We start from the raw sequence: 23,907 nt of genomic DNA, 5'->3' as shown, positions 1-23,907 counted from the left end.
CCAGGGATCCCAAGGAAAAGGGGAGAACTTGGTAGGAAAGGGCTCCAGGCTGAGGCTAGCGAGTAGCCACCTTAAAAAGGGTAGTTGGGACCGAGCAGAGTCTCTGCAAGGAATGGAAAAAAAAGACTAATCGGCAAAAAAAGCGATGTCTTAGAGGTCAGGAGGGGTAGGGATGAAATGAGAATTGCCAAAAGTCAAGCTGCGTTAGGCCTGGCAAAGGAAATTAAAACAAATAGCAACAGGTTTCTCAGCTATATAAATAAAAAGACTTGAATCCGCTGTGCGGTGAAGACCAACTGGAGGTTAAAGATGATCTAGGTATGGCTCCAACACGAACCAACCATTGCCTCAGTTTTCAGTACAGTCGGAGGGGATGAGGACATGGAAACCTTGAAAGCTGATGGGAAAAACAGAAATCAAAATTGAAATTGGTAGGAGAGCAGAGGCCAGGAACTTTATAAAGGGACAGATACCAAAAAATCGCTGTGTCATGAGTACGGATTTGTAGGTCATGGTGTAAATAGCTGCCAAGGACCCAGTATTTAGGCTCCCCGAAGGTGGGGGAGTGAGTCAAACAAATATAGAGCTGTAAATCGGACAGATTAATGGATGACTGATCTTGTAACAGATCTGGAAGGAGGAGTAATGAAGGACTTGAAGGTAAGTGCTGAGCAGATGGAGTGCCCTGGGAGCTAAGCAGAGGCAGATCGTGCCAGGCTGAGCCAATACTTCAGTAACTGATTTTTTTTTCATTTAAAAATTAAAAAAGCATTGCCATGTGTCAGGTCTGAGTGATCTCTGGGAGAGCAGTAGGTACAAACGTGCATGAGATAGTCCTTAAAATGGAGCCAGGGGGAGTCAGTTTGGGAAATGGTGGGTGAGGGGGTGACAGAAGCTTGTGAGGGGATGGTGGGGCTTGGCTGCGGGGCTGCTGGCTGTAGGGGACCCCAGGGATAGGACTTCAAGGGGAGCTGGCAGTGGGTTTGCAGTGATGGCCCTGGTGCAAACGGTAGGTGTGAAGGGCTTCACTGGTTGATTGCAGTGAATTGGGATTGTTACGGAAAGAGAAAGTTCAGGAAAACTTCTCAGGGTAAGTGATCTGGAGGGGTGACAAGGTCCAAAATGGGATAAAATGCAATCGCATGGGGTGCAGTAAAAGACCAGACCAGAGACTGATGAACAGGACACACGTTAGTGGGATCCATCTGTAGATAAGACCAGAGCATTTTCATCGATTCCAGGGTGAGGGTGGACACTCACTCGGGTCCTGCTTTGCAAAACCCAGTCTCACCCAAATCTGTAGAGAAGCCTCCTGTGGGGCGAGGGAAGTGTTAACCCCTCTGAAGGCAGCTGGCGAGCCCTTGGCTGCAGTCACGAGCTTGAAAAAAGAATGGCTGAGGGCCGGCGCAGGTGCACGGAAGAGCTCCAGGGGAGCCAGAGCGTGTGCAATGGGGAGGGCTTGGCTGCTCCCTCGTGAGATGGGAGGAAAACAAAGACGGGGAGAGAAAAAGAGCACAGCGAGCTAGAGAGGAGTGCTGGCATGAGGACAGCATGCCAGAACTCGGCCCTAATGACATCCCATCTCAAACTTCTGCTGGCTGGAGCGCGCTCCTTCTAGGACATCTTCTCCAGCTGGCACCTCAAGGGCAGGGCAGCAGCTTTCCTGTTCCCACGTTGGGTGGTACCATGTGGCTGATGGCACAGGCAGGTCCCCAGTGCCTTGGGACACCTCTGCACCAATGCTAGGGAGGATTTTTTTTTCCCTTAAACAGTACCTAGTTATTTTTGTTCTCTTGCATTCTCCTTAGTTTTGCAGTGCACAGGGAAACGGAGCGGTGACCTTGCCATGCTAACGCTCCTCCAGCTTGGCAAAAGGAGCTTTTGTCGGGGGCAGGGGGTTGATAAAGATCAATATTTATCCACCAAATGCAAAATAAAATCGCTCGCAGAATTTAGGGTCTGGTTCAAAGTGCAGTTGGATCTACACTAAAGCAATGTTCCTGTTTTGCAAGCAGTTGCTCTACTGAGTTTTGAAAGGAAATGGAGATGCAGAGGCTTTTTCTGCCTTTGTCAGTGCTGTTTTCTGGGTGCTGGACTCCTATTTTCTTTTTTAAAAAAGATTTTTTTTTTCTAATTTTAGCAAACCAAGCAGTGTGACATAGTCTGACCTAAAGCAAGTTTCCATGTATGTATTTATTTACTGAGGTTTTATTGCTCAGCATTTCAGGATAACAGAAGTGTACTATGTGTTTATTTTTGTAGGCTCTAGAGTTTGCCCTGTAGCAAACCCAAATCACTCCAGCTTTGGGGGAGATAGAAGTGAGGAAATCTGTCCTTTGTGACCTTAAACTTTCAAAGAAACGGGACTTAGGGAATGGAGAAATTGCAAGTGCTCAGAAAGCGAATATTTGCAGTGGGGAAAGGAGGGAAGATTTTTTGAAGCAAAGCTCTTGTACAATGCCAATAACTAGATATGGTAAGGTTTAGGAAGCCTTGATAGTGAATTAGTTGCTCGAGAGGAGTTATCGGGTACATCCTTGGAGGTCCCAAGCCCCCAGCAGGGGAAAGGATAGCTGGCATCTCTGGTACTTGAACTGCAAATGAAATAAAAGCTGGCAGGAAAGAAATTGAGACGTGTCACATGCCTCGAAGGCCTCCTGAAGGCTCTTCCCCAGCTTATGGCAGTCCCATGTAGATTGCTTTGGAATGATTTATTCCTGTGACTCAGGGAGGGTTGGATTTTAGGCATTTGCTTTTCCTTACCTCTGAGCTCCCCCAGTGTGGCTCTTCTGCCTTTGGGGTAAAGGAGCAAGATGCACTTCAGACTATTTATGGCTCATTCTACAGTTTCATTCTGGGAACATCCCAGGGAAGCTGATGGCTGTTTTGGAGCCAAATATTCATCAGCCTTCTGCCATTTTCCAGTTAATTTGTCTGCATGACTTCTCTGACTTCTCACACTTTCCACCACCTGATGCTCTATTAAGAGTTTGTTCCTTTGTCTGTTCCTGGGGCTGTCGTGTTGTATTGACACTGCCTCGTTTCCTGTCTGACTTAAGGATTTAGGCTAACCTCATCAGTCGTGGCAATGGATCAAGGCCACTTTTGTGAGGAATCTGCATCTGGAGACCTCCGTCCCATGCTCTGCTCCACGGTAGCAGGTCTGATCTGAGCACCGTCCTTCTCTTCCATGGAGTTACTCAGTTCAGCCCATACAACATCAGGTCTTTATTGTGGATGCATCCAGCTCGGGTGCTCTCGGGTTCATTTTCCACAGCCTTAAGGCTTGAAGAAAGATGTCCTTGAAAATCTTGAGAACTTGGAAGTCAATGACAACAGGAGAGGCATCACAGCCCTCCTGAAAACAGTGCCAGTGACTAATGAGCTGTATTGTCCAGGTATGTCTCATCCAGTAAATAGTTTTCATCTCAGTAACAGTTGTGTATTTGCAAGAGTCATCGATTCCTTTCTAGTCTTTATATACTTAATTATAGGTGAACTAAAATCTTCCCTGGTTGCCTTTCTATCCTCTGACCAATTTATCCTGCTTTTATCAGTGGTGCTCCATTACAACAGCAGAATTTGCATGACCGCTGCAAAACCTTCCCTCGGGCTGCCTGCTTGCTGCTCCTCCAGGCACGTTTCCGAAGCAGGAGGGAGATGCAGCGATGAGGGAGGGAGCTCCCCCTCGGCTGTCACAGCTTTGGGGTGTCTCTGGGTAGGAGGAACTTGATGTTGAACAGACCTGTACCTGCAGAGGGACCGACTCAGTGAAGCTGGTAAAAAATGAGGTCATCCTGAGGATTTTTCTTGCCCTGTACTCGAGAGGAAGGGTCCAAAACGCAAGCATGATGCTTGCAAGCGCATATGGCTGAGGCTGGCCATCTTGAGGTCTGTTCAGTGAAAACCGGGTTTCTCTGTTTGCCAAGAGCAACACGTTTTTCCCTTTAACCCTCAGCTTCCAGCTTCGGCCTGGCTGTGATCATCGCTGTTTATTTGGTGAGGCAAAGCATGGCCCTGGCAGAGGAGAATTGGCAGAGAGGCCACGGCTGTGCGTTGGGACGTTGGGGGAAGTCAGGGATGGGGCAGGGGAGAAGAGAAAGCAGTTGGGGGGAAAAAGTGTTTTGGTGCAGAGCTAGAAAGTGGGATTTGTAATGTTCGCAGTGGTAAATAGCTAGTTAATTAATGCCAGATCGTCTGTTGGATGTTGTCTTAATTACTTCAGCCTGTGCCAGACACTGATATCCTTGAAACCTGAAAAATCCCACTAGAAGGTGCTTTCGTTGGGGCCCAGCCAAGGCGCTTTGCAGGCTTTTGAGAAAGAGCAGCCCGTGACAAGGATGGGTGCTGATGGGTTGGGGCTGTCAGGGCGGCGATGGGATGGCCCTGGAAGGGTGTCCTGAAATGTTGGGCTCTGTCCTGCAGAGATCATCGGGAGCTTGCGATAAATCCCTTGTGAGCTTGCTCCGGGGCGGTGTCCCAGCTCTCAAATTAGGCAGCGGCAAGAACTGCTGCTGCTGCTGTTTTCCATGTGCTTTGGCTTTGTTCCTGTGCCCTTGGCTTGTGCCAAAGCCTTCTGTACTTGTGAAAAGGCCGGGCATTTTTCTTGCTCTTTAAAGAAGAGGTGTCCTGGCTCCCAGCCCCTTGGGGAGGGCTACGGCTGATTTCGGAGGTGCGAGAGAGACCTGTGTGACATGCAGCAGGTGCCCGTTGCTTTCTGAAGGTCACCTCCCGATTAAAGGGTCTTCAGAGTCCCTTTCAGCAACGTGAAGACCTGGCCCTGGGTGTTTGGGTCTTTCTCTTGGCTTGTTCTCGTGGGCCGAGAGCGTGCTGTGAGGCGGTGAATAGTGGGAGGAACAAGGAGGTCACTGCTTTTGTTTCATCGAGCATCCCACGGAAAAGATCGGGCACGGAAAAGATCGTTCTTCTTTAGAAGACTGGGTATCCTTGTGGGGATGACTTGGTTTGGTCTTTCCGTGGTGGGTAGTGCTCAGCAGGATTCACTTGGAAAGGAAAAGAGGGATTTTCTGATGAGAAAGGTGTCCTCGCTTTGTCCGCGTGAGCCTTGCTGGATGCGGGGAAGGGGATGGGAGAGGTTTAGAAGTTGTAATTTGCTTGTAGCTTCCTCCCAAGGAGCCCAGAAGAACTCCAGAAGATGGGTCTGTTTTACGCTCCAGCGCATCCAAGTAACTCTCAAGCACACAGCAACACCCAACCGGGACAGCAAGTGCAGAGCTTAATTACACCGTGATCCCCCTTTACCTCTCCTGTTCAGTTGTTTATTCCCCTGGGCCTGAAATTTTGTTGGGCTGGGGCAGGAAGGACCAGAGGAGCTCGTTCAGCTGCTGCTATTGTGCCTTTTTTGCTTGCTTTTTTGCTTTTTGCTTGCTTCAGGGGTGGCTTTTGTGCTTAGACATGGAAGAAAAGATACCAGGCAGCAGGGATGAAAGAGGATTGAACTCAGGACCGCAGCATGAAATCAAACTGGAACGTGGCATGGGGAAGGCTGGCAGGGCTTTTAATATCTTACTCTGGTAGGAAGGGGAGCAGGCAGGAGGACGCGGATGCCTGCTTCCATCAGGGGAGCTGAAAGCTGGAGTTTGCAAGGAGGGATCAGAGCGGTGCTGGCTGAGCAGGGCTCTGTGTGGGTGGGTGATGATGGTTGGAGGGATGTGCTGGGGGATATGACAGGGGCAGTGTCAAAACCAGGGTTCAGAGATGTGGTTGGTACCTGCCCGTGCCAGACACACGGTGGCCAGAAAAATGTGGAAAGATGCTGGGCACAGGTCCCTGGGAGGATGCCAGCGCCCAGCGGTGGTGCCCTGATTCCTTCCTGCAGGAGGGCCCCGCCGTGCTCTTCTCCTGGGAAGCATCTGGGGTGGCTTAGTGGGAAAATTGCCAACTTTGCAGCCAGTACTCATCTCTGTTCCCAGCCCCTGCGTGCCTGGCTGCTGCTCCTCAGCGGCAGAAGCCAGCGTCTTCCAGCACAGGAGCTGGCAAAGGGGCACGAAGGACCTCTGCGCTTCCTGGAAAGGATTTCAAGCACCCCGTGTGTTGGATGCAGGCTTCCTGAGCTGGGCTTTTCTGCTGTTCAGGCCACCTGGAAGGATGTGCCTGAGGAGGCTCACAGCGTAATTGTTTGTGAGCGGTAGCTGGCAGCAGTGCAGCCTGAGCTGCATGGATGGAGAGGGATGTGGGGGCTGTGTTTTGATTTCTGCTTTTCCTGTTTGTTGTAACTTGGCAGAGGCAAAGTTTTGGAGATGGCAGGGGCAGCGAGACCTTTTTCTTTTCTTTCTTTTTCTCCCTGGCTTGTACCGTGACACCTCCCGCCAGGTTTTGTTTTTTTTTTTCCAGGGCAGAGGAATGCTATGGGGAGATTGCATCAAGGCTCCGTGGTGTTGAAGTATGTACAGCAGGATAATTCGGGATGGGGTTCATTGTGCTGGGGGGAGGCGTCACGAAAAGCACGCGAGTGTCTGCAACGGGGCTTTTTGTTCCTGTTTCAGGTGGGATTTCTATGGGGAGAAAAATTTGAAAGAGTAAGAACAGAAAACAAGTGTCCCAAGCACTCTCCTCAAGGCCTGTTCCGAAAACGGAGATAAAGCAGCAATAAAGTCAAGTGCTCAGTCGAACCAGATGTACGCGCTCTCAAGCGCTCCCAGATGTGGCAACAGTGGCTCCGATGAAGCGGAGCTTTATGGACTGAGTGCGGTGGAGGCGGATGTGTGCGCCCGTGCTTTCTGATGGGGAGCAGCGCGGTGATTTCGTTTTTGGAGCTGCTGAAAGCCCTTGGTGGGGATGGGGATGGAGCAGGAAGTAAGAGGGTGCTTTAAGCAGTAAGGAGGTGAATGAAGGGCAGGTAGGGCTTGTTCAGGTGCTGTGTAATTCCTCAATGCAAGGCAGTGAGCAGCACCCACTGCTGAGCAGCCCTCTGGGGTTTGGGGTGTTTGTGTGGGGGGGAAGCGACTCATCTGGTCCATGCTTAGACCATGTGCGAGGTTGGTTTGGACAGGGCATTAAACATCACGGTGGCAGAAGCTAGCCAAAGCTGTCTGGTGTTCTGGGGTAAATGGAGAATGCCCGTCCATCTTGAAGCCAGAGGATCGCCTGGCATTTTCTTGTGGAATTCTTCCACGAATACTTGTCCTGCAGGCAGTAGCCAGATCTTTTCAGTATCACCTGATGGGAAGGCTGGGCTGGAGCTGAGCAGGATTGCGGTGTGAGGGGTGCTGCCAGGATCAGGTGCACAGCAAACGTGCCGGGGCGCTTGGTGCTGAGCACGCTGGCTGGATGCACGCAGGATAACGCCCGGGGCTCTGTGAGCAGCACGCTGACTGCTGCACGTCAGAGCTTCCCTTTCGGTGGTCCAGCTGCTTTATCACATTTGTCTCCATCGCTGTTTTGTGGTGGTCTGCGTTTTAGGCGTCGGGATGCCTCCCTCCTCCTGGAGAACGCAGCCGACTGATCTTCCTCTTTCTTTTCTTCCTTCCTTGACCGCAATTTTATGACTCTCTCTCTTCCTGCCTCTTGCTCGGTGGGAGTCTGCGTACTCCTGAGGTTGGAGCTTGGGCAGCTTCATGGGTGGCCCGAAATACGGCATCGTTTGGAAACGCAGCGAGATCCAGCCCCCTTCCCTTACTTACAACGGCAGGAGACCAGAGCAGTGACACAGCAGAGCGATGTGGCAGGGCTGCCTTGTGCTTATTCCTCCCACCTGTGTGGGAGGAAACTTCCCCTTCTGAAAGCCAAATGCCATTGATCTGCGCGCGCTGTAGGCTTTGAAGTCAATGAAGGAGCGTAAAGGCAACAAGCGTGGCTGTTGTATGCCATCAGCTGCTATTCCAGATCAGTTGATCTGCTGTGAATTGCTGCCTTCTGGTAGCATATCGGTGAGTCTGAGCCCTTCGTCACATTCCTGCGTGTCGCCGGGTGTCGTTCAGCAGTGGGACAAATCGGCAGAGCTTGATTTTGGCAGAGATCCTGTTTGTTTGAACAGTGGCTCCCCATCAGCGAGGACTTCATTGCTTGGTTTCTGTGAATGGTAAATGCATGATCAAGACCAGGGTCAATCCTCCTTGTGGTGGTCTTCGCCGTGAGGGTAAAATTTAGCTCCGTTCCTACCTGGGAGAAGGATAAAACAAGGGTTAAGGAAATTGAGCGAAGGGACTGCCAAACAGAGTGAAATATTGTTCCAGGAACTCCATCGGAGATGAACAAAGTGTTTTGACATGACCTGAAATAATTGCAAAGTTGTTGTGTTTGGTCATCAAATGAGGGAAAAGCCACACGATCTGTGAACACCTCAACCTGGGGCTTAAATGTGGGGTCTGACAAGCCCGTGGTGGCCCCCACGAGGAGGGGAGGATCACGTCTGAGAGTGCCTGAGACAGCTGGGAGCTGCTGGTGGGCAGAGGAGACTTGCAACTAAAATATGACAGATGCTGCCTTTCCACCTACAGTTCAGTGCTCCGATTTTATTTGGAGGCAGTTGTGCTTTGCCTCTGGGGAATGCAGGTTCCTGGGGAAAAATCCGACCGAGGGTTGGCTTTGAGAGCTGGTGTGTTCAGCCAGGGGGTTGCACGGGGACAGTAAGTCCGGCAGACCTCGAGGTGACACTGGTGGTAATTGCAGCTGGGGTCTGGCAGGGTTTCTGAGGAGAAGGTAGAAAGGAATTACCATAATAATAGCGTGTTTTGAAAAGGCAGACTTTGAGGAAATGCGCAATGAGATTTGGGTGGGTGGTGAGGGGAGCCCTGGACCGGGCTGCTGTCTGGAAAACTGACTGTGGAAAAGTGAGATGTTATTTAAAAACTAGTAATACAAATGGCTGAAGTTCATTCCATTTGCATGCAATAGTCATAATAACTAGAGAAGCCAATGTGGCTGAGAAGGGAGTGGAGCCACACCGGAGATAGACGAGAGATGGCTCTGGCAGGCAGGGTGGGGCACTGCTCTGACCTTTTGAGGTTTGTATTTTTTTTCTCACTTGTTTTTCTTCCTGATTTTCAAGCTTTTCTACCTTTCTGCAGAGCGGAAGGTCAGATTTCTGGCACCCCTGCGTGTAGCCTTTCCAAGAGGCACAGGGGAACGCCGTTGTAGGTTCCTCTGGTTGCATGCTGTCCACGGCTGCTTCTGCACTAGCCGTTGGTCTTGGTGGGGGTTGTAGTTGGGCACCAAAGGGCACAGGTGGGTTTACAGGGTCAGAAGACACCTTTCTGTTGAACTGAGCCATCCCTGAGGAGCTGGAACGGGTGGAGGGCACTGCTTGCCTGCAGAGGGAGTGCTTTTGTGACCATCTCCCAAACTTCGATGAGAAGGACCCCAAATATTCCCTTGGCCACCTCCGTTTGGAAGAGGATGCCTTGTATTTGGTTAAAGCACCCTATCCAAGAGGCGTGCTCCATGTGTTGGAAGACCCTGGTGGGTAGATCTGAGCAATTGCTCTGGTAGCATGCCTTTCCTTGGTGCCTGTCTCCAACTAACTGGTGCCTACTTGATTGCCTTTCCAGGTTCAGGCAGCAACATCTCGAAATGGGACAAGTCGGAGTCCTGTATGTTACATTTTCTCCAAAAACGTGAGGGAGACAGAGAAGTTCAGAGTGAGTTTGGGTTGTACCCGATTGTGTGTCCACCAGATCATTAGTCCATCATTCCTTCCCAAATCCCCAGAGCATCTCTTCTTCCTTCTGGCCAAGCTGCAGAGCTTCATACCTGGGAATTGTCCTCGTTAGGACTTGAAGCTTCTGTGACTAGCAGCAGCTCTTCTCCTGCAGTAAAGAGAGGTGCAGCATCCTGCTGCCAAACCGAGGTCACTTAAGATAATAATTAACTTGGGGGCACCATCATGTAGGCTGCAGAGAGGAGTGCTCACATTGTCCAGACTATGTGAAGCAAAAGCCTCACTGGGCTCAGCTGATGCTGTGTTTCCTAACAAACTGGGAAAACAAAAGAAATTTGAACGCAGCAGTGAAGCCTGTAGGAAGTCAATGAGGTGGTTTTGTGGTCTTATTTCGTTTTGGAAATTCACAGGAACTGAGGATTTAGGGGCTGAGCTTATAACGGGAGTTGGTGCAGGCTTTTTAGGGTGGCCAAGGCACTGAAGACCACAGGGATACCTGTGAGTGATAGAGGATGGAAGGCAGAGAGGTGGCCTGGTGATGTTAACAGCTCGGTTCATTCAGGCAGAAGCCCCTAATGACTAAGAAGTAGCTACCCTAGGGATTTTACAGGCGAGGTCAAGGTCAAACAGGGAAGCTGCAGTGCAATTAATTGAAGCTTAAAGTGTTTTTGAGTTAATTCACTCGGTTCTGCTGGGAAGATTGCAGCTTTGCAGAGGGCTAATCAGAGAAGTGTGTTGAAAGGGCTGAGATACGGCTCGTTAACAAGGGGGAATGCTTTTATGGTGGCAGGGAGCTCGGAGAGCCTCACTCAGCAAAACCTTTCAAACATGTTAACGTTTCTTCCCCTTAGCCAGCTGCCTTCACACGTGTTGAAATCGTGCATGTGCTGCTGAACAGGAGCCTTGGAAAACATCAAAACGTGGTATTTGCCACTTTTGGGACTGGTGTCTTAGCAGCATCCTGGGAAAACAGTGAGTGAATTCCCCCTGTACCGCAGGATGGAGGTGGAGATGGGCAAGTCAGCTCGCCCGAGGTGTCTCACTGTGTGGCAAAGGTAGGGACAAAGCCACTGTCATCGGCCGTGACCTGAGACCCTCTGGTTCTTCAGCCTTGGCATTTAGGAGTCCCGGGCATCTCTGCTGTAAGCACCTTCGAGGATGATGATTGCAGCTCTGCAGTTCCATGCTCGGGGGAAGAAGTGGAGGAGAGAAAAACGGGATTGCGAGTGGACATGGGGTGAATGAGAGGACTGGAAAAGCATTTTTTGAGTCACCCAAGCAGCGTTTTCCCTTATCGTTCTTAGCACAAAGCAAAGGACTGGCATGGAAGGGAGCGGGATGTCACAAACAACACTTGTGGGCTGGCTTTTGGCAGGAGGAGGGCCGGAGCAGACCTTCCCCAGCGGTGGTTTGTGCTCTGCTGGGCCCACACAGAGTGGGCTGGTGATGTGCTCCGTAGCCCATCAGCTGAATCAGTTGGAAAGAAAGCTTAACAAAACAAACCTTGCTATTTCATCTCTCCAGCCTGGCTGCACATTTCCATGAAATGGTGGAAACTTACTATTTTTAAGAATTCGGGTTCCTGTTTGAGATTTAGTTGGCATTTGCTGACGTGTTTGTAGATATATTGGGAGGTGGAGGAGGACTAATAGGCAGTCATGCAAACGCGTGCACATGCAGAAACACATAGGGGCAGGCTGTGTTATTGCACAAGTCCTGTATCCTTGGGAAATCAGTCTACAAACATGATTTAAAAAAAAAAAAGGCAATTTGAAATAAAGCCCAGGGGAAGGGACATTTCAGTCCCTCTTCCTTCTTCATCTGCGATCAGTTCTGTCTCAGCATCGCTTCAGTGCTTGCTCCGGTGTGCTGGAGGAGTCTGGGTGTGATGCAGTGCTGCAGGGCACTCTGCACTAGGTGTGGGGTTTTTTTTCGAGCTTTGGACCCAGAGGGATGGAGGAGGGAAGGATGCTCCTTGTAGCCACCAAGAACTAGCAGAGAAAAGAGTTAAGTGACTGCTGGAGGCTGCGCTGCCCTGAGTCAATGTCCTGGCACTTTGCAGGAGCATAAAGCATTTCCTGCGAGACAGCTGAGCCAAAGGAAGGCACTGGGTGCCCCTTGGATCACCCCTCGGTGCCAGCGGCTTGGGGCAGGGACAGGAGCTTGTGAAGCAAGCCCTGGACAGGACATAGCGTTCCCTTCAGCGAGAGATGGACTGAAAAGATCGGATGGCAAAAAAAAAATAAATAAAGGCAGTTTGGAGAGCCCCAGGGGAGCTCTGGGTGCTTTGTGGACAGCTTATAGTGGAGGTAAAGCCATCTATTGTAGAACAAAGTGGGAATTTCCTCAAACCCAAAACAGGATTCCTCCCATCTTGGTCTGATGGCTGTTAAACCTGGTTTGGATGTGTCTGGTGGGAGGGCTTCTTTTCTGCCCTCCATCCCTTCTGCCTCCCTTCTCCTACATTGCCCATTACTTGCACTCCCTCTGTGGCATTTTCCAGTCCTTTTTTTTTTTGATTTTTTTTTTTTTGAGTGCAAAGAGTGAAACTTGAGTGACTGCCTTGGTTTATTCTGCCTCTGGAGAGTCATGTCCAACCTGGCTCAGTTACGTGTGGGCCTGGGCCATGCACCGATGCCCCCAAAGTCCCCCCCTCTGCTGTCAGCTGAGCCCTGCTGGACGCTATGCCACTGCGGCGCTTCTTATTCTGGCAGCAATAGTGACAGACCTGGGTCCTTTTTGGGTTAGGATGGGCCAGAGGCCCGGGGGGGACTTTGTTCTTGGCAGCCCCTGCCGCAAGGAAATTGCAACGCCGATATAATCCCTGCTGGCAAACGTTTCCTGAGGTATCCGAGCTCCAGGTCAACAACACCCACACCAGAGCTATTGCACAGGAACCTTTGCCCAGAGCTCTCCTAGAAATGCTTTGCAGAGGGATGAAGCAGAGGTCACCGAGGCTGCAGTCAGGGTTTGTCTGCTCCTTCCCCACCTTCCTGCGACTCATTCCCTGGCTGTGGTGCGTGGTAAGGGTCAGGCTTACAGGCTCTGTCTGCTCTCAGGTGGTGCAGGACAAGGGCTGGGCTCCTGGCAGCTGGGATGGGAAGCAGAGCTCCTTAAAGTCTGTCTGTCTGTGTCCCAGGAAGAACACTTCCCTCTCCGGGGTCATTAATGGACCATAAAGCTCTTTGTCTTCAGATGAGGAGGGATGGCTGCGGCAGGGAGATGCGAGCCCGGGGAGCATCCAGGCCATGAAGCTGAGGGGGCTGTGAGCAGGGTGTTGAAGGCCACTTGGTCAAAACTTTTTGTGGATTTGAGACCACAATCAGCACTTGGATGCTGTGTAAACACCCTGGATGGATAAGCAAATGCATGTGAAATTTCTGAGCAAGCAAGCAGCTGCCTCTCTGTGCATGGGGCTTCTTTCTCCTTTCTTCTCAGGAGCCATCAGGTCCTTTTTAAGCCCCTCTGTTTCTCCACCGTCTCGGTGGGGGTACCTGAAGGTCTTGAACCAGATTCCTGAAAACTTTAGTGCTGGAAATTAGTAGCCGCTTCTGAAAATGTTGGCGAGACTGCGTGGCTTGCTACAGACATTAGCTGATGGCCTTTGGGATAAACTTCCTCAGCCAAGTCCTCACCCCATTGAAGCCAATGGGAATTTTCCTTGAAAAAGGCCATAAGGAAATCATTTCCTTGGCATGGAGAGAGGTGTTTCATGGGCTCTGCATCGGCGTTCAGGAGAACTTGGGCTATCTGCTTTGATTCCTGCCTCGCCGCTCCCGCCCTGCGTGGCGTGCTCTACCTTTTGATCCAAAATAGCACAGGAGATGTTTTCCACATGCCACAGGAAAATGGAAGAGCTATAAAACATAATTGTTTTGGAGTTCGGCACCGCTCTGTTCACGGATATATTTAGCGCAAATTGAAATTGGTCAGCGAAAGGGCGGCTGCCAGGATGACAAATGGATTAGGCCTGTGTATCTTAGGCGATCTCATGCCTGCCCATCCCATGCCGGTGGGGTTGGTGGGTGGCTGAATTGGTTCATAGATAGTCATAAGCAGACATGTACAACTCGCTCCTCTCGGCTATTTGGCTGTAAAAAGCATTGTTTGGCTCTTTGTTCTCCCAACCTCGAGGCTCAATGTCTCTGCTCTTGCCATGGCTGCCAGGCCCCTCTTAGTGCTTTGAAATGAGGCCTACCAAATGTCTACCCAAGCTAGGTCTTGTTTCATGAAGTAATGGTGGGCCCAGCCTCCTGTCCTGTCCACTTCCCCAGCTGCTGGGAAGGGGGGATGTCCTGGTTGTTGGCTTGAGTGAAGTTGAACAAACAGGGAGGACAAAACGGAGGCTAAATCAAAATCAAAAAGTGCCATCTCTGAAAGCCTCAGCCCAGGAGGACTCCTCTTAAGGAGCAGCGCAGGCTTTGAGAGAGGGGAAAAGCTGTGCTGGGGCTCTGGAGTCTGCCCAAGGTGGATCAAGCCGTCTCAGCGGCGTGGAGGAAAACTTGCAGTTGATAGCAGCTGGACCTTTCTGGCCTCGGCTCCAGGTTTGTTCCTGTGAGGGTGCCCGAGGAGCCAAGACCAACCTCTCCCGTCCCTGGGTGTGTTCGTGCACATGGGCTTGCACGCTCTGCTCCCATCAGGGGTTTTCTTTGGGCTGACATTTGTTAGCATTGGAAAGTGAGAAAAATGAGCGAAAATATTATCAGAAGCAGGTTTTGTGAATGAATCAGCCGACAAGAGGCTTACCAGCTTGCCTTGATTTACTAGAGCAGTGCTTATTTGGGCAGATGTCTATATATTTTAGTTGGAGGGAGGAAGGAGCGAGAGCTGATCAGGGAAGGCACTGCGTTCAGCACGCTGCTCCTCGGTCACTGTGCACCAGCAGTTTTCTGAATGGAGCAGGGGACTGCAATGTGTCCAAAACACTGCCTTGCTGCTGCTCTCCTCGTGGTGTTGGTCACTTCGTGGGGTCACCCGGGAGAGGACAAAAGACATTGAGAGGCTGAAAACCTCCTAAGCAGCTGGTTGCGAGTCAGCGCCTGGCAGGCCTTGCCCATCTTCTGCACGGTGCTTTTTCATTTGATCCTGTCTGAAGGGCGGCCTCATGGCCTTCTCTTCTCGCTATGTGTTTCTAATTAATGGGGAGACTGGTGGATAAACAGAAGATTCTTGCTCAAAATGTTCCTTGCCCAGCTCCTCGGATGATAGCCAAGGCAGCAATCGCCAGGCAGCAGCCCAGACTTTGAGCTCGCCCATCTGGCTATCAAGCCTCATCCAAATTCTTGTCTGGAACCGGTATTGAGGAAAGTCGTGGACTTTGCCAGATTGGTTTTGCCCCATGTTTGCTTTTCAGTCACTACCTAAGCAGCTAAAAACCTGCAAACCAAACACATTTAGTATTTCTGGGAAGTGAGACGATCCCAGTACTGGGAGATCTGGGGCCAAAACTGGGAGGAAGTTCAAAAGGATATTGGACAAATCCGTGGAGGATGGGTCCACTGGTGGCTTTTAAATCCTGTGGATCAGATGCAGGCTCCAGCACAGAAGGGCTGTTGCTGCTGCTCTCCAGCACAGATTGGGAATAGTCCTTCTGACACTTGTCCCCAAGCAGCTTCTGGTGGTCTGTTGTGGATGGGACGTTGGGGTTGGTCTGTCATCCAGCCTTCTTGGGCTGTTCTGCCATCAGTCTGTAGGCAGCTGCACGTTTACTGAGTAATTGCAGACAAAACTCTCCTTGCAATTTCCCCTGTGGGACCCTGGGGTCATAACACCTGCAGAAAAGAGCTTGGGAAGCTGTGGCAGAAATAAAACACTTCCTATTATGATTTTCAACTCTGTGTTGAGATGGTACAGTTATGTCCTGTCAAAACATGATGCAGCTTCTAAAAGGAAGGAAATGTTAAACTTTTTAAGTGCTCTGCCTGCTTGGTCTTCCATAAAGCAGGGCAGGACCATAAATTAAGCCTTGTTACGTGAACTAAAGTATTGTGTGCCCTGTCATTCACAGTTTAATGTGACTTTGTACAAGTGTCTGGGGTGCTGGAAAGCTGAAATCAGAGGTGTCAGAGACAGTCTGGACTGTGTTGCTGATGTTTGGAGGCTGGGTGCTACAGTTCTCCTTGGTATGCTATGAAACTTCATGCTTGTCACCACTGTAGGACCAGAAGGGCCTGGTCTGTCACTGCCATTGTACCGATTGAGCTGCTGAAGAGCTATGTGTAGACACATTAGCTTGGGTTGTAATGAGAAGGGTGTTGTACATGCATGTGTTGAATCGTAATTTGGGCTGGAAAGAACCTCTGGAAGTCTTGGTCCAAGCCCCTGCTCAGAGCAGGGCTAGCTCAAGTGTTAGATGCTTCAGTGTCAGATGTGGTTGCTCGGGTTTCTCTGTATCTCAGCCAGGTCAGACCACGGGTGCTGCCAGGCACCAAGGAGGAGACCGAGCTGTCACCTGCTGGAGCAAATGGGAGGATTTGAGATCTGCCTCCACTGCGAAGTCCAAAGGGACTGCAGCACTGCCATTGTTGTGTCCTGCTTTGGCAAGGATCACCTACAGAAACAGCGCCCAGCAAACTGGGAAAATGCACAAAGCAGGGAATGGAGGAGGTGGGAAAAGCCTGGCGTTTATCCAGCTTTTCTGCTAAGAGATTTGAAATGGCTGAATTAGGTAGGGGTCTTGTGGCTTGCAGCAGTGGCAGAGTCAGGCCCAGGACGTGTGGGGTTGTTCCACAGTGGGAAGTGGCCAAACGCAGAAGTAGGTAGGCTGCGTGCTCGCAGCTGGGTGAGTAATGCACCATATGACAATGTGAAAGAGGATACGGCAAGGACAATCACTGAAATGGCAGGATCTTTGAGGGAAATTAGGGTGGCCATAAAAAAAAAAAAAAAAAAAAAAAAAAGAGGAAAGGTATTTTTGAAAGCAGTCCTGAGAATTTATTTTAGCACATTAATATTGAGCAAGTATTCCTGGAGATACTCTGGGGGATGATAGATGGACTCAAGGTATTGTTACTAATCACTGTGGTTTTTAAGTTTTGGAGCTGAAGCACACTTGGCATCACTAACTCAACTGGACTTCTGATGGGAAAATTACATTCTTCGGGAAGTAATTTAGAAGGTCAAAGAAAAACCAGAAAGAACTTCTCCAGCAGCAGCGATTTCCCCTGATCTCTAAACTGTCTTTTCGTGTGGTAATAACTCCAGAATGAAAGGATCTATTCTCACCTTCCAGATGAAAGGGCTAATGCAATTTAAAATTTTTGCATGCAAAGATTTTATGGCTTGGTAGCTGTCCATGCTTGAAAGCGATCCAGGATGGGACGAACATGTGAGAGACTGCCTGGCTGAGCTTGACCCTTTCCTTCTCTGCCCTCTCTCTTGCAGACAATGGCGATGACCGGTCCGAGAGCATCCTTGCTGAGAATCACGTGGATGGCACCCCAGGGATCCTGAGCGGAGCTGGGGGCAGGAAACCCATGAAAACGGGCATGAAGGAGCTGGCGGTTATGAGGGAGAAGGTGAATGAGCAGCAGCGGCAGATGGGCAAAGTGGGCAAGCCCCATCACAACCACGAGGACTCGAAGAAGTCGCGGATGCCGACGGGCAGGGTGAGAGGAGGGAGCGTGTGAGGGGGGTGGTGGGGGCACGGGGACCTCACGGGCTCTCAGGGGGAGATGCTGAACGCAGAAGTGACATTTGCAGCTGCCTTTTAAAGAAAGGGAGAGAAAAAGAGAGGGGAAAAAAAAAAAAAGAAAGAAAAGCAAACGTTTGTTTTGGCCCGAAGCTGGGGTTGAACACGCCATCTGATGAACTTTGATGTGCTGGCGAGGAGGCGTTATTTTCATTGCAGCTTCACCCTCTGACAGCAGGGCTGGAGAAGGGGGGTCCTGCTGGCTCAGCACCAGCCCCTGCAGGGGCATGAGCATGCCCTTTGCCTGCAGCCTGGCTTTTGCACACCCTTTTTCCCTAAGCAGCCCCCAGGGATTTATGGCGGGGGGTTTTGCCTGCAGCAGGACAGCCCCAGCGTGGGTTGAGGGGCGCCCTGAAGAGTGTTGTGGGGCTGTCATGCAGCAGGACAGTGCCCGGTGTGCTGTCCCTGTCCTGCTGCCCTCTGGTTCTTGGCCATGGTTTCCCTCTAGTGGGCAGCTTGGTCAAGGCAACTAGGTGGCATAGGGCTGGAAAGCCACCCCAAAAGGTCTGTAATACTTCTCTATAAACACAAGGCATTTATGTGTGGGGAGTACAGGGGCAGACAGGAGCTTTTAAGAGCCTTTATCTCCAAGGAAAAGGCATGTTCATGGCCCAGTCTCCCCAGTGTGAACTCCCTGTGCTTACTCCTGCAGCCCTTGGGTCAAATTTAGCTTAACTGGCTGATTTCTGTGGGACAGACGTGGCTCCATGGTGTGGTGATGGGGATATCATCATTTGAGAGAGTCTCCATGCTGTTACTGCTGCTGGGGGGGACAGGGGCAGACCCAACATAAAGCAGAAGCAGGCAGAGCTGCCTCAGCTGGGAGCCCAGGCTCAGGGCTGCTGCGGAAGCATCTCCGAGGCTTCTCCATCGTGCCTTCAAGGCCTGCAATCAGGTGTTGGGTTGGCTCTTGGCCACGTGAAGATTTGGGGATATGATGCTGTGAACGGTCTCGTTACACGGATTTGGGATTACATGGGTTGTTTGTCTTTCTGTTTCCTCGGCTCTTTTCAGACCCCTTGTCAGCAGGAGCTGGATCAGGTCCTGGAACGCATCTCCACCATGCGGCTGCCGGATGAGCGAGGTCCCCTGGAGCACCTCTATTCCCTCCACATCCCCAACTGCGACAAGCATGGCTTGTACAATCTCAAGCAGGCAAGTGGAACGAGCTGGAGCCCAAGCTGTGCTCCTAATGGCATCCCTCTGCTCAGCACGGCATAGAAATCCTCCTCTGCTCCTGGGGCAGGGAGCAGGTCCCAGGGGCCCTGGAAGATGGGCTGGGGCAGCTCTGTAAGATGCTGTGGTGCCACAAAGCCTCTGGGGGCCTGATTCGGAGCCAGGTGTTTGATGTCTGCAGTGTGAGGAACAGTCACAGACTCTAGGAGAGCATCATGTGCTGCAGGAGAGTCTGCAGACAGGAGAAAGCTCTCTTTGGCAGCAAAACACCAGCTGGACCAGGGCTGACCTGCATCAAAGATACCTGTATGCAAGCACCCCTTCTGGCTATGTGGAGCTGATCCCTTGGAGGGATCAGGTGGCCTGCTGCTTTCACAGCTAAGCCTTTCTTTTAAGGACTACTTTCAACCCTTGATCAGGAACACTTTTTTTTTTTTTTTTTTTAGTATTAAAAAAGAGCAGGATGCTTTGAAATAATCTTTCTCTGTCCCTTCTCTTTCTGCAGCATGCAGATGTTACACATTGACCGTAGCTGCAGAAAAAAGAAGGGACAAAAATGCTGTTTCTCCTCCTGGTCTGGTTGAGGGCAAACAGGGCAAGCATGAGGCTGTTCCTAGTTTTTTCTCCATCTAGTTTCTAGAGCTGAGTGTTGGCTTCTCTTTCTTTGCTGGAAATTGGATGCCAACAAAAGCATTCCTGGCTGCTCCCACCTCCTGTGGGCTAGAATGAGATGGAGGGTGCCTGGGTGCGCACTCATGCTGGGGCTGCTTTTTCTACCTCTTTTCCTGCTTTTTATCCCTGTGAACAAGGCCGTGTTTTGACCTCAGTCCAGCTGCAGAAAATGGCTGGAATTCAGCTTTGCAGAGCGCATGCAGAGCCTGGCCTGCTGGATTCACCTCTGCTGTGGGGGCTGGTTCCTGCTGTGCCTTGTTCAGGGACGTGTCCCTTGGGGTTGGAGGGATGAGCACTGGGTACAAGGTGCCCGCAGTCCTGTAAGGGGTGGGTGATAGGAGTTAGGGCAAGAAATTTTGCTCTAAACCAAAGCCTGCTCTGCTTAGAGCAGGCTTTGGGGGACAGAGTTGAGGTCCAGGCACACTGTGGTCCCTGTCTCTGTATGGGGACAGGGTGGGACCCTGTTCCCAAACACGGTTGAGTGCTTCCATGGGGCCTAGCTGCTATGTTTAGCCCAATTGCAGGCAAAATGAAGCTTATGGAGGCCCTTTGTCAGCATATTTAATCCCTCTTTTCGCACAGCACCCCTAAACCTTGCTTTTAAATCCAAACCATCTGCGCTGAATCTCCAGAGAAACCACACAGGGGTGTGACGGGGGTGGTCTTCTCCACGTATCTCCTCCGCTGACGTCTGCCCCATCCCTCTCCCTGCAGTGCAAGATGTCGGTGAACGGGCAGCGTGGCGAGTGCTGGTGCGTGGACCCCATCCACGGGAAGGTGATCCAGGGTGCGCCCACCATCCGTGGGGACCCCGAGTGCCACCTCTTCTACACAGCCCACGAGCAGGAGGACCGGGGAGCACACGCCCTGCGGAGCCAGTAGACGGACGTGATCCTGCTCGCCGTGGCCCTGGTGCTGGATTTGTACATGGGTTTCAGCGTGTCTCTTTAGGCTCTGGAAGAGACCAGGGTTGGGTCCCACGTTCTGCCCTCCTGCTGCCCGGCTCCTGGGGAGGGAAGGGACGAGGGGAGGGGAAGGGCGGTGGGGGGGGGGGTTGCAAGGAGAAGGGACTGCTTTCCTATAGTCTTTTGCCCAACGTCAGCCAGAGAACCGGTCTTTTTTTGCTCCTCGCCCCGTGGCCCTGCCCTCCCTGCTGCTTTGCGGCACCTTCCGCAGGCAAAAACCCTTTGCCATGGAGAGGGGAGGGGGGAAAAATAAAAAATAAAATAAAATAAAAACCAACAAGAATATCCCACTTCCCCCCCTCCATCCCTCCCTCCCCCGAGACCAAAGACTGTAAATACTGCTTCTCGTGTCCTGTTGGTCCTGGCGCGGGATGCGGTGTGGGAGGGAGGGAAGGAGGAGAGCCCCCCTTCCCAGCTGGAACATGCCAGCGCAATGGGGATGCGTCCCCCAAGGGGGCATCGCCAGGGGATAGAAACAAGACAGCCCCCCCCAAAAAACCACCCCTGGCTGCAGCCAGCCCTGCTGGTCCAGGAGGATGGGGCCTCTGGGTGACTGCGGAGCTGAACGCTTGGTTTTCCGAGGGGTTTGGAGGGCTGCTGCCCAGTATTTCTTAGGATCGGCTTAAGCTGAGGGAGCTAAAGTGAACTTGCCGGGGCTGGGTGGAAGGATGCCTGTGTAGATTTAGGATAACCAGCCAGGGAGTGTCTCTCTTTCTCTCTTTCTTTCTTTCTAGATAGGAAAAACTCATCTAAAACCTGCACTCCCAGCAGCTGCTCTTGTCCCTCCATTTTCGCTTGGGACAGGAGTGAGCATTTGCTATTCAGCACACACTTTTTTTTTTTTTTTTTTTTTGTAAGTACAGTATATATCATGCTTTGTAAAGGCCCGGACACACACGCACCCGTCTGCCCACGTGCACGTTTGTATAGGTTAAAGCCAAGCAATTGCAGGCACTCTGAGAGGTTTTGCACTGGACATGCCGCTCTGAGGACCGATGTGTCTCTGCCATTACTTCACCTGTTGATTTCTTTCTGTACAGAACACACCGACGCTGAGAATAAATAACTTCCCCGTCGCCTAAGCAAGGAGATTTTATTTTTTTTTTCTCCCCTTTTTAATATGGCTACCCTCTGCAAAGCAATTGCAAACATCCTTCTCCTTACATTAAAAGCAAGCAAATTGTCTTAGAGCTTTTTGCAGGACTTTGGGCAGGGCTGGGGGTGGGCATCGCTAACAGAGGGGTTGAGGGGCTGGTGCTGTCACTGTGCTGTCCTTGGAGCTTCTGGAGAAACACCACAGTGGAGTCCTCCTGCTGATATCCCTCATCTGGGGGCTTGAAGCTGGGTAAGGAAAAGCAAAAAGCCCCAAACTTTGCAGGAAAGGGAGCACTGGGATTTGTTGCTATTTTTTTCTTCCTTCCTGTCCCTATGTTTCACATCTGAAGTGGAAAGAGCATGGATGGTCTGTGTCTATTAAACCCCTTGTGTCCTTGCGGGAGTTTGGAAGTATCAGTGGAGGAGAAAAGGAAAAGACCTTGGGGCTGTGGTGGGAAGGTGATGGAGATGTGTGAGAGGGAGCAAGAACGTATGAGGGGAGGAACGCACCTGCATGCAAAGCCAAGTAACTGTAAAAATGATGCTACCTGTTTTCTGTTAACAGCCAAGGGTGTTCTGCTTTTTCATGTAAACCTTGTGCATGCTGGCTCTCAGCTGCAGTTTGTACTTTTTGTTTTGTTTAGGAGTCAGGAAGTTTTCTTTTGTTTTTCTTTTCTCTTTTGGAAAAGCTGAGCTGCATAAAGTTGGAATAAATTAAATGGGATGCCAGAAAACTGTCATCTTCCCCCCCCCCCTTCCCCACTCCCCTCTATTAATAGAGCATGTTTTCTTGCCTGCTGCATCACACACAAATTTGGGCCTGTTTAGCTTTTGCCCTGGGGGTATTGTAAAATGCCGGGCCCAACAAGTGACACTGGGAGTTTGGCTTTCATCCTCACTGGTCCCAGTTGTACGAGCGGAGAGGAGCTGGTGTCACCCCCATCCCCCCTCTGGGCCATGCTGCATGCGGTGTTTTTTTGTGGTTCTGCAAAATGCAACCGTGCCTTCGAGTCCTCTCAAGTCAGCATCTGGCCAGCACATGTGTGCGGAGACCGTTTCCCTGCCTGATGGCAGCCAGGTTTGGTGGAAAAGGGTGGGTGGTTTTGTCACACTTGGTTTGGTGGGGAGGGGATAGCGTGAGCACCCTGACCAGCCTCGTGCTCGCAGAGCTCCGAGGAAGGGTCCCTCTGCCCGGTGTGGGCGCTGCTTTTTGGGGTCGTGGCAGATATTTGGCCAAAGACTAAGGGTGAGGGAGCTCTGCTCCTCCCAGCTTTCCCAGCTGCAGTGTTTTAGTTGGTGCTTGTGCCTGACCATGCTGTTGGTTAGCCAGCAGATGGACCTGTTCTCCATGGCTCAGCCAGGTCTTGATGGTTTTGGTCTCCTCTGCCCTCTGTGTGAGGAGTTTCTGGGCTGGGCAGAGTGCTTCTTGGAGAAAAGTCCCCTGGCCAAAGCACAGCGCTTGGGACACACCACCACAAAACAAAGAATAACAACAAACCATGCTATATTCGGTTAAAATCGCGGCTTTGAGGCCAAGGCCCCGTGTGGCTGGGGTTAACCAAGGGCCTTGTGAGGAACGTGCTGTGGGTGGGCCTGCTGGGCCTTGCCCCTGCTGGGCCTGGGCTGCATGGCCGAGGGAAGGCCGGGCTTTGGGTGCCCAAATCCCTCTGGGGACAAATCCTGTATTTAGCTGTGCAGCTCGGGGGGGCACCCAGAAAAGGCATGGGGTGGGGGGCAGGCAGAGCACCCTGCCCAAAGAGGGCTGGGGGTGGCAAAGGAGCCCAGAGCCCGGCCATGCCTGGGTTACAGTAGGGTCTACTGTAGGGCAAGGGGGGCAAAGAGCTTCTGGTTAGATTGCCCCAGCCTTGTGACATGTCCTCAAGGGTGTGTGTGCGTGCACGCACGTTTCTGCTGGGTGTCACAGCTTGGGGCTGGGCTTTGGGCTCTCTTCTTGCCCAGCTTTGTGTGTTTTGGGTGATGGGGTGGGAGGTCAGGGTGCAGGGACCCAGCCAGCAGCACTTGGGTATCAGGGAAAGCCCTGTGGGGTCTGGTGTGCACTGGCAAACTGCACTTCTAGTACAGCATACATTATACACTAGGATAATGCAAATAATATTTAATATAAACAACATAATGAGACAGTATGTGCAGCTACAGCTACTCTCTACACCTGCCTGTAGCCATAGCATGGTGGTAGGGCTATGAATCACTGTCCTGTGAGCTTGGGGGGGTAGTACCCTCGCTTTTGGGGTGGAAAGCCTGCTTTCAGTGCCTTGCACGCCTGACAGCTGCAGCAGCAGCGCCTCCCTGCCCAGCAGCACGAGCAGCTCAGGCAGCAGGAGCAGCGCAGGCAGGCTCAGCGCGCCGCCTGCTGCCGGCCAGCTCCTGCGCTGTGGGGTGCCCAGCCTTGTGGGGTGACCCCACAGCCTGGTTTGGCCCCCAGTCAGTGGGCTGTGGGGTGAGCGGGAGGCAGAGCCAGCCCCGCGTGGTGTAGATGGGGATGGGGGGACGTGTTTTGGCACGCTCCTGGCGACCTACAGTCCTCATTTGGGGAGGAAGGGGGTGGTTTTGTGTCCTGCCTTGCTCTGGGTGCACGGGGTGATGCTGGCAGCTGGGGTGGATGGAGGGCAGGAGGTGGGTGTGTGGGAAGACGAAGGGTGGTGTGGGTGGAGGGGAGGCTGGATCTGGCA

The 23,907-nt window shown here is 51.6% G+C and overlaps 1 protein-coding gene across 1 annotated transcript in view; it reads left to right on the top strand.

Moving 5' to 3' along the window:
- IGFBP2 (insulin like growth factor binding protein 2) overlaps positions 1-20,174 on the top strand; it is a 50,231-nt gene extending 30,057 nt beyond the window's left edge. Inside the window, exons 2-4 of the mRNA XM_082763183.1 lie at positions 17,003-17,226; positions 18,324-18,464; positions 19,872-20,174. Of these exons, the coding sequence (XP_082619309.1) occupies positions 17,003-17,226; positions 18,324-18,464; positions 19,872-20,039 (533 nt within the window). The 3' untranslated portion in view covers positions 20,040-20,174. The remainder of the gene's footprint in view (positions 1-17,002; positions 17,227-18,323; positions 18,465-19,871) is intronic.
- The last annotated feature ends 3,733 nt before the right edge of the window (positions 20,175-23,907 follow it).

This window comes from Aythya marila (assembly GCF_965140915.1).
Source record: "Aythya marila genome assembly, chromosome: 6".
Classification (NCBI taxonomy): domain Eukaryota; kingdom Metazoa; phylum Chordata; class Aves; order Anseriformes; family Anatidae; genus Aythya; species Aythya marila.
The sequence above is the reverse complement of the archived record's forward strand: the minus strand, read 5'-3'. Positions and strand labels throughout refer to the sequence as shown.